Source organism: Stenella coeruleoalba (genome assembly GCF_951394435.1).
Source record: "Stenella coeruleoalba genome assembly, chromosome: 10".
Taxonomy (NCBI): domain Eukaryota; kingdom Metazoa; phylum Chordata; class Mammalia; order Artiodactyla; family Delphinidae; genus Stenella; species Stenella coeruleoalba.
The window spans coordinates 20,240,038-20,253,744 of NC_137156.1; the positions used below are offsets into that span (position 1 = coordinate 20,240,038).

General features: G+C 39.1%; 1 protein-coding gene across 7 annotated transcripts in view; it reads left to right on the plus strand.

Moving 5' to 3' along the window:
* Positions 1–13,707, plus strand: part of CARMIL1 (capping protein regulator and myosin 1 linker 1) — a 353,818-nt gene that overhangs the window by 160,349 nt on the left and 179,762 nt on the right. For all 7 annotated transcript variants that reach the window (XM_079933710.1, XM_079933709.1, XM_079933705.1 and 4 more), the window contains 2 exons: positions 2,761–2,820; positions 12,332–12,453. In XM_079933710.1, the coding sequence (XP_079789836.1) occupies positions 12,332–12,453 (122 nt within the window). In that variant the 5' untranslated portion in view covers positions 2,761–2,820. The remainder of the gene's footprint in view (positions 1–2,760; positions 2,821–12,331; positions 12,454–13,707) is intronic.

Consider the following 13,707-nt stretch of genomic DNA (forward strand, 5'->3'; position numbering starts at 1 on the left):
GGGAAGCCCTGTGGTTCTCTCTTAAAGATGTCCTCAGGTCTTCCTGCAGCCTGCCTGTGTCTCAGCTTCCTAACTAGTCCCCCTGCCCCTCCTGCCCAGTGACATTCTTTAAACTGTCTTCCGGGTGGGCTGGAGTCAGGAGGGTCAGTGGTGGGAGCTGAGAACCAAGGCCTGTTAAAAAGAGCCATGGGTGAGATTAGAGAGAATGGCTTGAACCTTGCTGTGATGTCGGTCAGTGTGTCTCCATATCTCCCCTCCTCACCATTGATAAGAACCAGGGCTCCGATGAATCGCGTGCTCAGCCTGGCCCCTTACTCATCCCTGGAACTGCAGGGTCTGCTTCTCGTTTCTGTCTTGCCCTTGTTCTTTGAATGCCTCTCTGCCTTTGCAAATTCTTCTTCTGATGCCTGGATTTCCCTTTTCACTCCTTCTTTCTTTGACACACTTGAAGTCATTCTTCAGGGCCTAGCTGGAATGTCTCAGTGCTTTCCTGGTTCCCTGGCACTTTGCTTATTCCAGGGACAGCACTGAGGTGCAACAGAAGCATCCTAACTGACCTCCAACTAACCTCCCCCAGCCAAATTGACCAAAGCTGCCCAGGCTAGTCCTGATACACTGACTGATGCCAGCTGCATCTTCAGAGCCGCTAGGTTATAAGGGACTGTAGCTGTTTACACCTGTTCCCACCAGTTGTATGAGATGCCCACCAAGGGTCAGTGGTTTGCTTCCAAACCTATTCATAGCAGTTATAATTACAATAGTAAATTGTTAAAAAGATATTTTACATATCAATGAAACAGGCTGCAAAAGGAGAGAGTATCTGTGAAATACTGAATGTTGGTAAAATAATTCACTTTAAAAAATTACTGTCTTGTTAAGGACCGGACAACTGTTAAAGGCTGGGGGGTTGGGGGACATAATAATCTAGAGAACTTATGCCCTCACATTGCTTTCCCAGTGTCTTCAAGCTCTCACTCCATTTTAAAGAGCTTCAGTTGGAAGTTGTGTGTCCTGCATTTACGGGTGTGGTCCACAGAGGAGATGCCACTGGAGGGCCAGACAATGGGACTTGACTCAAAGAAGAAAATTTGGCATTATGTCCAAGGCTAGCAGATGAAAGTGTTTATAAGTTTTAATTTGAAATAAATGAAGGTAGAGAGGTACTGTTTTTAGAGAATGATTCCCTGCTTGAAATGACTTTTCAAAATCCACCAAGTATAGATCTTGATAATGATAAGTAAGAAGACATCCACTCTAATGGAATGTTTAAAATGTGCCCCCGATGCTGCATGTAACCATGGGAGGACAAGATAAATGTCTCATTCCTCTTTCCAGTCCTGGCACACAGTGGGCCTTCCATAAATTCTACTGGTTGGCTGTGTGAATGACGAAAGAATGAATTATCTTTCTACCTCCAGCCCTCATCACCATCCTGGGGATTCAGGGGTTCTCTGTTCTAAAATTTATCTGATCAGATGTGTAAAGGTACAACATAGCACCAGCAGGCAGAACTAAGGGTCCTATGGGTTTGGTTCTGAATGGGTTCTTTTTCCATTACATTGCTAGTTTTTTTTTTTTTTAATTAATTAATTTATTTTTGGCTGCATTGGGCCTTCGTTGCTACGCATGGGCTTTCTCTAGTTGCGGCGAGCAGGCTTCTCATTGCGGTGGCTTCTCTTATTGCAGAGCATGGGCTCTAGGCGCGTGGGCTTCAGTAGTTGTGGCACGTGGGCTCAGTAGTTGTGGCTCGCGGGCTCTAGAGCACAGGCTCAGTAGTGGCAGTGCACGGGCTTAGTTGCTCCATGGCATGTGGGATCTTCCCGGACCAGGGCTCGAACCCGTGTCCCTTGCATTGGCAGGCGGATTCTTAACCACTGCGCCACCAGGGAAGTCTCCACATTTCTCGTTTTAAGACGAGAGGGTAAAATAAACTGATCCAACTCAGTTCTTCATTGTCTTTAGTACCAGGCCCTGTGACTGTTTGTACTGAGATGAGAGACTGAAAAACTGGGAGAAAGATTAGTGGCTGTTTTCCAGGAAAAATAGGCAAAGAGTGTGAGACTAGAGGTATTTTGAAGAAAAAGAAATGCTGATTACAGGAGAAGTGAGGAAGGGACACTTGTTATTAAAATGGAAAGGAAATAAATCATCATTTATGTATATACACACAGAGAGAGAGAAGACTTTAACTGTGTGTGTTTCATTGAAACACAGATTAAAATTCCTAAATATTATATTCTTTTAAATCCATTCAAAATATGAACTTTAATGAAAGACAGTGGAAGGAAAGATGACTCCAGTAAGTGGTCAGAGGGTAACCCAAAGAGGTAAGGGTTTAGAGAGAAGGGAAAACAAACATTGTCTCTATCCTGATCTGATTTGCTGAAGCGACATCTTGAAATAAGAGAAAAAAAAGTCTATTTAGATGACTCCCTTCATCTATTCATTTCTCAGTAAATAAATACTGGAGTAGAAGTACAGAAACTTTCCATTGGGTTTGTCCTTGGATGAAATTTAAAAAGTCAGACTTGGAGTTTCCTTTTAGCCCTTTGGGAAAGTGAATAATGCTTTTCCTGAAATATGCTAGATCAAGGTCATGTTGTATTGAATGTATGGAGATATTAAACCAGCCTACCTTGAGAAGATGCCCAATGTTTTGTTTGCACTGGACTGTTTCTAATTGTAGCATTTTTACTTTGAATTATAGGTTTTAAAACCCTCATTACAGGTCTTTATTTCCCCCTCCTCCCTCAATTGCAGCTCGAGGTAACCTTCAGCTACCTGGAGATTCACGGTGTCCTGTGCAGCAAGCCAACTCAGGTGGGTGTGAATAACCTGTTTGTCATTACTGCAAGGTCAGAACCTTTCTTGAGTTTCTGACACCAGCTAATACCTTCTATTTGGTTCACTATTGAAAGTTTCTTGAGATAATGTGGAAAAACAAGGTAAGGGAAAATGGAAGTTTCTGCATGTGAGACTGAACAGGGGTTAGGTGGGAGGGGGCCGGGAATTTGTGATAAGGGAAACACGTTCTCCATAACTCAATTTGAAAAGAACAGTTAGCTCTTACGTTACCTGGCCATGTAAACATGAGAGTACCGTTCCTTAGAGACGTTGTACAAGTTACAGCAGTAACATTTCATAGCTGTTCTACAGTAATCTGTAAGCTCTTTCTGGGAATAGAGTGATAAGTGAATCTTTTGGTATTAATAAAATGTAGATTTTTAACAACAGCTTTATTGAACTATAAGTAACGGGCAGCCAACTAAAGTGTACAGTTTGATAAGTTTTGACATGCAGACCCTTGAAACCATTACCACAGTCAAGATGCTGAATATACTCATCACCTCAAGGTTTTCTCAGGCATCTTAGTAAACATTCCTTCTTGCCTCCTCATTCATAATCATCTACAGGCATCTGCTCTCAGCACTATAGATTAGTTTGCATTTTCTAAAAATTCATACGAATGGAATCATACAGTGTGTGTACTATTGTCTGCCTTCTTTTAGCCAGTGTAATTATTTTGAGACTGATTAATTTTGTTGCATGTCTCAATAGCTCATTCCTTTTTATTGCTGAGTAGTGTTCCATTGTATGACTATATCACAGTTTGTTTATCCATCACCCACTGATGGACATTTGTGTTGTTTCCAGTTTTTGGCCGACAAGCAAAGGTGCAATGAACATTTATTTACAAATCTTTGATTGGACATTGGCTTTTATTTCCTGTGGGTAAATATCTAGGAGTGGAGTGGCTGAATTGTATGTATGTAAATGTATGTATGTATATAGTATAAATGTGTATGTAAACTTTTTAAGAAGCAGCTAAATTGTTTTCCGAAGTGGTTGTACCACTTTACGTTGCCACCAACATTGTGTAAGAGTTCCAGTTCCTTCACATCCTCCCAACACTGGTATGGTCAGCGTTTTAATTTTTTGCCATTTTAATAAATTTGTAGTGCTTTCTCATCTGTAGTTTTAATTTGCATTTCCCTAATGACTAAAGATGTGTGGAGCATCTTTTTATCTGCTTATCTGCTGTCATATATCTTTTTGGTTCAAGTGTCAGTTCAAATTTTTTGCCATTTAAAAAATTGAGTTGTTTTCTTATTAAGAGTTCTTTATATAGTCTGAATACAAACCCTTTATCATATATGTGATTTGTACATATTTTCGCTCAGTCTGTGGCTTCTTTTTTCATTTTCTTTACAGTGCTTTTCAAAGAGTGGAAGTTTTAAATTTTGATGAAGTTCAATTTATCAGTATTTTCTTTTATGGATCATGCTGGTATCATATTGAATAAATCCTTGATTAACCTAAGGTCACAGATGTTCTATGTCTTCTAGGAGTTTTATAGCTCTGAGTTATACATTTAGGTCTATGATCCATTTTGAGGTAATTTTTGTGTATAAAGCAATATGTGGATCAGTTTTTTTTTCCCCATTATGTATAGTATTTTTACTTGTTCAAGTACCATTTGTTTGAAAGACTGTCATTTCCCCAGTGAACTGGCTTTCACTTTTGTTGAAGATCAATTGTTCACATAAATGTTGGTCTATTTCTGGACTCTGGTCCCTTTAATCCTGTCCCTTTGGTCTATTTGTCTATCCTTATGCTGCTCTCACACTGTCTTGATTACTGAGGCTGTTATAGTAAGACTTGAAATCAGATAGTGTGAGTCCTCTAACTTTGTTCTTTTTCAAAGTTGTTTTAGTGATTCTAGGTTCTTTGCAATTCCATATGAATTTTAGACTCAGCTCAGTTTCTACAAAAAGGTCTGCTGAGATTTTCATTGGGATTATATTAAATCTATAAATCAGCTTGGGACGAATTGACATCTTTTTTATAAGATTTTTTTTGCGGTACGCGGGCCTCTCACTGCTGTGGCCTCTCCCGTTGTGTTGCACAGGCTCCGGACGCGCAGGCTCAGCGGCCATGGCTCACGGGCCCAGCCGCTCCGCGGCATGTGGGATCTTCCCGGACCGGGGCACGAACCCGTGTCCCCTGCATCGGCAGGCAGACTCTCAACCACTGCGCCACCAAGGAAGCCCAGAACAGATACTCTTGATTTACTTCTATCTTTGAGAGAAAGCATCATTCTTTTTCCATTAAGTGTGATTTTAGCTGTTGGTTTTCATAGATGCCCTTTATCTGCTTGAGGAAGTTCTCTTTTATTCCTAGTTTGCTGAAAGTTTGTATTAGGAATTATTGTTTTATACGATTATTGTGTGCTTTTCTTTTGTTAATATGGTAAATTTTATTGATTTTTCAAATATTAAATCAACCTTTCCTTCCTGAGATTAACCCCACTTGGTTCTGATGTATTGCTCATTTTATATATTGTTGGATTTCATTTTTTAAAATTTCGTGAAGGAACTTTGCAACTATGTTAATGAGACTTATTGGCTGTAATTCTCTCTCTCTGTCTTTTAAAATGTTTTAATCTTCTTTCTGTATTAGAGCAATCATGGTATCATGGAATGACTTGGGAATTAGTCCCCCCTCTTCAATTGTTTTTAGAAAATTCTATGTAGTCTTGGTGTTAATTCTTCTTTAAATGTTTGGTTGAATTTCCAGTGAAGTCATCTGGGCCTGGAGTTCTCTCTTAGGGAAGGTTTTTAACTACAAATTCAGTTTCTCTAATAGATATGGATACATTCATATTTTTTTTCTTGAGTGAGCTTTGGTAGTTTGTGTCTCCTAAGAAATTTATACATTTCATCTCGCTTGTCATATTTATTGGTATAAAGTTGTTCATAGTATCCACTTGTTATCCTTTAAATATCTGTAGAATATCATTCCTGATATTGATAATTTGGTTCTTCTCTGTTTTCTTTTCCATGTCAGTCTGGCTAGAGGTTTATCAATTCTTTTGATCTTCTCAAAGAACTTTCTTTTCAGTTGCATTAGTTTTTCTCTATTGATTTCATTGATTGTTTTCTATTTCAGTGATTCTTACTCTGATCTTTTTATTTCCTTCCTTCTACTTATGTTTTTTTTGTTTTTAAAACTCTAAAGAAAATGTGTGTGTGTGTGTGTGTGTGTGAGAGAGAGAGAGAGAGAGAGAGTGTGTGCGTAGTTTGCTGATAGCATTCTTACTCTGATCTTTTTATTTCCTTCCTTCTACTTATGTTTTTTTTGTTTTTAAAACTCTAAAGAAAATGTGTGTGTGTGTGTGTGTGTGTGTGTGAGAGAGAGAGAGAGAGAGAGAGAGAGTGTGCGTAGTTTGCTGATAGCATTCGTAAAAGAAATTGTCAAAATCATCACTTTATGTTGATTGAGATTACATACAAATCCTTGGAACTTTTCCATAGTCCATCTTAGCGCAATGTTTTATCCTATGTTTATCATTCTCCAAGAACTGGCGTTTGGAAGAAAAATTACAGCACCATATATTTGCCCAAATGGGCAAACATATGCAGGAGTGAGTGATAACTCATGAATGATGACATAACCAGGGCCTTCTTGATGGTCTTAATTCAGGAATGTTTATGTTTATGATTTCGGGGTTGGGATGGGAATAGAAGGGCGCTATTGAAATGCCAGTGCCAAGGTTATATTCAGAATATGATTAGACTGTGGTATTTAATTATGAGAAAGGATGTTGATATAGCAAGACTAATTTTCCCATGTGGCTGCTGGAACTGCTCTTACCACACTTGTGGTCCTGTCCGTTCAATATGTCCAGCATTCAGAGGAACTGGGTGTAAAGCAATCCACCTTAGTCCCATGGAGCTGTGGTTGTAAGTACCACAAAAATAGCGCTACAACATGACCTCAGTTTGACTTTGTCCCATGGTACGGACCTTGGGAATGAAATTACTATATAGTGAAACAGTGGTACTACTTCACAGAGGAGCTAGCAATCCAGACACTTGGAATACGAGTCACTTAGTGGTATTCAAAATTTGATGTTTCAAAATTGCCTATGGTGCTTTTTAAAAATACTCATACCTCAGCTATTGGGTTTAAGACAGGCTACAAGGATGTATTGTACTACATAGGAAATACAGCCAATATTTTCTAATAACTATAAATGGAGTGTAACCTTTAAAAATTGAATAAAAAATCAAAAAGATACTGTTACATCCAGCAGCTCTACCCCACCCTGCTGCCACACACACACACACACACACACACACTTTCTCACTCTCTCTCTCTCTCTCTCACACACACACACACACACACACACACTCTCATGACAGTTAGGCTTCAATATGTCTGGGGTGGGCATTTGATTCTGTTGTGTTCCAGAGGTTGAGAGTGAATAACCTGTGTAACCTCAGGACCCTTGCTGTCTCTGGTTTTGATTTTCTCTGATGTGAAATCATAAGGATGATCGTGTCTGCCTGTGGCACTTGCAGTCTAGCCTCGATTAGAACATTTTTTTTCTGATGTTCTCTGGGGTTTATTAACTTCTCTGTCATTGCTATTTTTATCATTATTTCATTACAGTTTGTAAATTCCAATAAAATGCCAGGGGGTACACACAATTCATGGTATATGAGTGAGAGTGAGTGAATGTGTTGTTGAGTTTGTGAAGTGTGATTTTACTGTTGCTCTTTTCCTCTTTCTTGTGAAAATGGGGGAGACCTTCATCTTACTTTACAAGTCTCCTTGCCATCACACTTTCTGGTGTTCAAGTTCTCTTGCTGTCACAGTCAATAAATAGAGACCAACAGTTGTATAGTTTTATAGTTATAGAATTTTTGGACCTTTTTTTGTACAACTGAAGTACCTGCTAAAAAATTTGTTTTTAATTATAAGTTAATTATTTGCTACGTCATAGAACGATTTTGGTAAACCACCCCTGGCTGTTTTTGTTAGAAGAAAGAAAAACACTTTACAGATCTGTTGGCTGGGGTTTAGTAAAAAGTGCTTTTCTTGGACTTCCCTGGTGGCGCAGTTGTTAAGAATCTACCTGCCAATGCAGGGGATAGTGGTTCGATCCCTGGTCCGGGAAGATCCCACATGCTGTGGAGCAACTAAGCCCATGCGCCACAACTACCGAGCCTGTGCTCTAGAACCCGTGAGCCACAACTACTGAGCCCACGCACCTCAACTACTGAAGCCCCCGCACTGTAGGGCCCACATGCTGCAACTACTGAGACTGCGTGCTGCAGCTACTGAAGCCCACGGGCCTAGAGCCCATGCTCTGCAACAAGAGAAGCCACCGCAAGTAGAAGCCCACGCACCGCAACAAAGAGTAGGTCCCGCTTGCCGTAACTAGAGAAAGCCGGTGTGCAGCAACGAAGACCCAACGCAGCCGCACCCCCCCCCCCCCCCAAAAAAATACAAAACTTAAAGGTTAGTCAGGTGGTTCTACCTTAAAACAAGAGGCAGAGTGGGCTTGGAAACTTGAGTCTTAAATAGGATACTAGGGCTTATATCACTATTATTTTAAATGTGTATTGGTTGTCATGAATTATGTTCTGCTAGGTGTCTAAGCAAAAATTGTTTCAAACATTCTATTTTTCCCCAGCTGAAATAGGAGGGAAAGAGATATTTGAGAGGGAGTTCTTTTTCCTGATGAAATGATTTACTGTGTTGGTCTCACCTCTATCACTTTGTTGTAATTCTTTACATTATGCAAAGGTGGTGACACATTATGCAGGGCTGGATGAATGCTTTTATGTGAAGTTGAATTTAAAGGCCTCATTTCTTCCCACCTGTCACCTTTTCTTCTTCCGTGTCATTCTATTCAATCCTGTGCAATTAAGGATGATTAGATGTTAAGATTAAGTGGAATTAGAATAAGCTAATTACTAATTACTCGTACCCAAACTGTGAACTGAATAGATGCACTAGATGTGAAGAAAGAAGAAGTACCTTATAGTGAAAAATATAATTACCTGTGGTGGGAAGGTAGGGGGTGGGGTGTGGAACATAGATAAGGTGGCTGCATCCCAAAGTATCTGGCTTTTTAAAACATACATTTGCCCAGATAGGTGCCTATAAAATATCTGAGCCTCATTTCATAAAGCAGTTTTAGTCTTACTTAAGACACCTCACTGAAGTGTTGCATCAGTAAATACCTCCAAGTACAATAATGCTTGCTGCCTCTTTGGGGGTAAATATCTCTTGGACCAGCTTCTACAAGACCGGGGCAATCTTTTGTCTAGAGAATTTCAAAGGCAGTGCCATTAATTCCTTGAGGAATGAATGTGCTGAGAATTAGGATTAAAAAATGTTTTTTATATAGGGAGCCAACTAACTGGCACAAAGGTGGTATGTATTAAATACCTGTTAACAGATTCTCCTAGGGGTACTTACGAAGAAGTAACATTTTAAGGACTCAGATCACTGAAGTCTTTTTCTTTGATCTCATCATTTTGACAAATAGATTGGATTGCTTGTTCTTTTAACATAAACACTCTGAAAGACAGATTATTTTTTTAAAATTCAGCTAATCATAGGACAACCTAAAGCAAATCTAAAAGCTTCTTTGTCAATCCAGTTGGCTAATCGCACATTAAGGGTAGTGTTTCCCCATCATATTTTTGTACAAATTAAGTAACAACAGGAGGTAAATGTATAAGGATATTTGGATGCAGTGATCATCAAAAGGACTGAATTGTACATGAATATTTTTGAGATCCAAGATAATAAATAGTATTTTTTTTTAAAAAGAGTGATTGAAGTCAGTTCTTTTTATTTGGAACGTGTTTATAATCAACCTGTCTTCCCTTTTGTGACCTGCCCTTTTTGTCAGGTTGTTTTATACTTACTTGTAAGACTAGCTATATGACCTCAGTTCAGCATTTTTGGACATCTCCAGCAGTTACTATAGGAATGAGTCTCGCCTAGCATGAACGTTATTACTTTGTTCCCTTTGTATAATCCTTTCCAAGTATCCTGTCTTCTTAGAATAGTTGAAGCTTTTATAAGCACTTGATTTTTCTTTTGTTATCAGGCAAAAGGTTTCACCATTTTACTTAAACATCTCATGATGTGTCTTGTTTTTAAAACACATTTTACAAAAAAGTGACTATTGGGTTATCCTCCGGTGCTCACTGAAGGAGGTATTCTTACTTACACTGGATGCTAGGGATGTGACAGACTTCGTAAGTCAAGATGAAATCTTGGTAAAAGGAGAACTCACCTGCAAATGTGGCTATTCAGTTTCCATCACCGGGGGTGGGGGTGGGGGTGGTGGTCTGTTTGAATCTGCAGTTTGGCCCTTAGAAACTTGCTTCAGTTTCTGGACGTTTCTGACAAACTAACCACCCTCTACCCAAACAGTTCTTTCAGTCTTAAGGTTAAGAGCATTATTTTAAGGAAGTGCTTCTTAAGAAGCTGGTATTGTATTAGTATCTATCAGCGTGAGTACAGAAGTTCCCCCTTAACCGCAGTTTCACTTTCTGTGGTTTCAGTTACCTGTGGTCAACTATGGTTGGAAAATGGAAAAATCCAGAAATAAACAATTCAAAAATCTTAAATTTCATGCTGCTCTGAGTAGCATGATGAAATTTTAACGCTGTCCTGCCCCTTCCCACCCAGGACTTGAATCATCTCTTCATCCAGCGTTTCCCACCCGTTACTCATTTAGTAGCCAGCTAGGTTATCAGATCTGCTGTTGTGGTATTTCAGTGCTTGTGTTGAAATAACCCTTATTTTACTTAATAATGGCCCCAAAGCACAAGAGTCATGACACGGGCAATTTGGAAGTGCCAAAGAGAAGCCATAAAGTGCTCCCTTTAAGAGAAAAGGTGAAAGTTCTTGATTAATAAGGAAAGAAAAACATTTGTACGCTGAGGATGCTAAGATCTATGGCAAGACCGAATCTTCTATCTGTGAAATTGTGAAGCAGGAAAAAGAAATTTGTGCGAGTTTTGCTGTTGCACCTCAAATTGCCGAAGTTATGACCACAGAGTGTGATAACTGCTTAATTAAGATGAACAAAGGTATTAAAGGAAATCATCAACAGAGTGAAAAGACAACCTACTGAATGGGAGAAAATACTTGCAAATGATATGACCGATAAGGAGTTAATATCCAACATATATAAACAGCTTATACAACTCAACATCAAAAAAACAAACAACCTGATTAAAAACTGGGCATAAGACGTGAATAGACATTTTTCCAAAGAGGAAATGCAGATGGCAAAAAGACACATGAAAAGATGCAAAACATCGTTAATCATCAGGGAAATGCAAATCAAAACAATGAGATACACCTCATACCTGACAGAATGGCTGTCATCAAAAAGAACACAAATAACAAATACTGGCAAGGATGTGGAGAAGAGAGAGAACCCGTGTACGTGATTGGTGGGAATGTAAATTGGTGCAGCCCCTGTAGAAAACAGTATGGAGGTTTCTCAAAAAAACTAAAAATATAACTACCTTATGATCAGCAGTTTCAGTCCTGGGTATATATCCTAAAAACCCAAAAACACTAATTTGAAAAGACACATGTACCCCAGTGTTCATAGCAGCACTGTTTACAATAGCCAAGATATGGAAGCAGCCTAAGTATTCACCAACAGATGAATGGATAAAGAAGATGTGGTATGTGTACACACACACACACACACACACAGGAATACTACTCAGCCATAAAAAAGAATGAAATTTTGCCTTTTGCAGCAGCATGGTTGGACTTGGAGGGCATCATGCTAAGTGAAATAAATCAGACAGAGAAAGACAAATACTGTGTGATACCACTTATATGTGCAATCTCAGAAATACAACAAAATAGCAAATATAACAAAAAAGAAAGACTCACAGATATAGAGAACAAACTAGTGGTTACCAGTGGGGAGAGGGAAGGGGAAGGGGCAATGTATGAGCAGGGGATTAAGAGGTACAACTATTAGGTAGAAAATAAGCTACAAGAATATATTGTACAACACAGGAAGGAATATAGCCAATATTTTTATAATAAGTATAAATGGAGTATAAACTTTAAAAATTGTGAATCACTATCTTGTATACCTGTTACTTATATAATATGTACATCAATACTTCAATTACAAAAAATGGAAAAGGCATTAAATTTATACAGTAAGATGTTTTGAGAGAGACCACATTCACATAAATTTTATTATAGTGTATTGTTATAATTGTTCTATTTTATTATTAGTTAATTGTTGTTAATCTCTTAGTATGCCTAATTTATAAATTAAACTATCACAGGCATGTATGTATAGGAAAAAACAGCATATATAGGGTTCGGTGCTATCTGAGGTTTCAGGCTTCCATTGGGGGTCCTAGAATGTTTCCCCACGGCTAAGGGGGGACTGCCGTATATAGTTTACATTATTTAAAATAAAAAAATCGAAGGAATTGGATCCATTATTAAGCAGTGTCCAACCTGGTTGTTGCAGATGGTTGTGGAAACTGAGAAGTGCAGCATCTCCCTGAAGATGGCATCACCTGAGGACGTGAGCGAGGTGCTGGCACACATCGGCACCAGCCTGCGGAAGATCTTCCCTGGCTTCTCCCCATTGTGAGTTCTCCCGCGGGAGGGTGAGGAGAGCAGAGACCTGGTCTCTCCCTCAAACTGAAAACAGCCTTTCTCTTGCCCCTTCACTTGGTTCCTCTCTCATACTTTCTTCTTCTCTTAAACATTACATGTTACAACCCTCTCTCAAACCTTTGTGTTTTCTGTCTGAGATTTTCTGTATGGCTGCTCTTTATTTTTATACTTTTTGATTCAATTTTTTTAACATCTTTATTGGAGTATAATTGCTTTACAGTGGTGTGTTAGTTTCTGCTTTTTAACAAAGTGAATCAGTTATACATATACATATGTTCCCATATCCCTCTTGCATCTCCCTCCCTCCCACCCTCCCTATCCTACCCCTCTAGGTGGTCACAAAGCACCGAGCTGATCTCCCTGTGCTATGCGGCTGCTTCCCACTAGCTGTCTATTTTACGTTTGGCAGTGTATATATGTCCATGCCACTCTCTCACTTTGACACAGCTTACCCTTCCCCCTCCCCATATCCTCAAGTCCATTCTCAAGTAGGTCTGTGTCTTTATTCCCGTCCTACCCCTAGGTTCTTCATGACATTTTTTTTTTCTCTTAGATTCCATGTATATGTGTTAGCATATGGTATTTGTCTTTCTCTTTCTGACTTACTTCACTCTGTATGACAGTGTCTAGGTTCATCCACCTCACTACAAATAACTCAATTTCGTTTCTTTTTATGGCTGAGTAATATTCCATTGTATATATGTGCCACATCTTCTTTATCCATTCATCTGTTGATGGACACTTAGGTTGCTTCCATGTCCTGGCTATTGTAAATAGAGCTGCAATGAACATTTTGGTACATGACTCTTTTTGAATTCTGGTTTTCTCAGGGTATATGCCTAGTAGTGGGATTGCTGAGTTGTATGGTAGTTCTATTTGTAGTTTTTTAAGGAACCTCCATACTGTTCTCCATAGTGGCTATACCAATTCACATTCCCACCAGCAGTGCAAGAGTGTTCCCTTTTCTCCACACCCTCTCCAGCATTTATTGTTTCTAGATTTTTTGATGATGGCCATTCTGACCGGTGTGAGATAATATCTCATTGTAGTTTTGATTTGCATTTCTCTAATGACTAATGATGTTGAGCATTCTTTCATGTGTTTGTTGGCAGTCTGTATATCTTCTTTGGAGAAATGTCTATTTAGGTCATCTGCCCATTTTTGGATTGGGTTGTTTGTTTTTTTGTTATTGAGCTGCGTGAGCTGCTTGTAAATTTTGGAGAT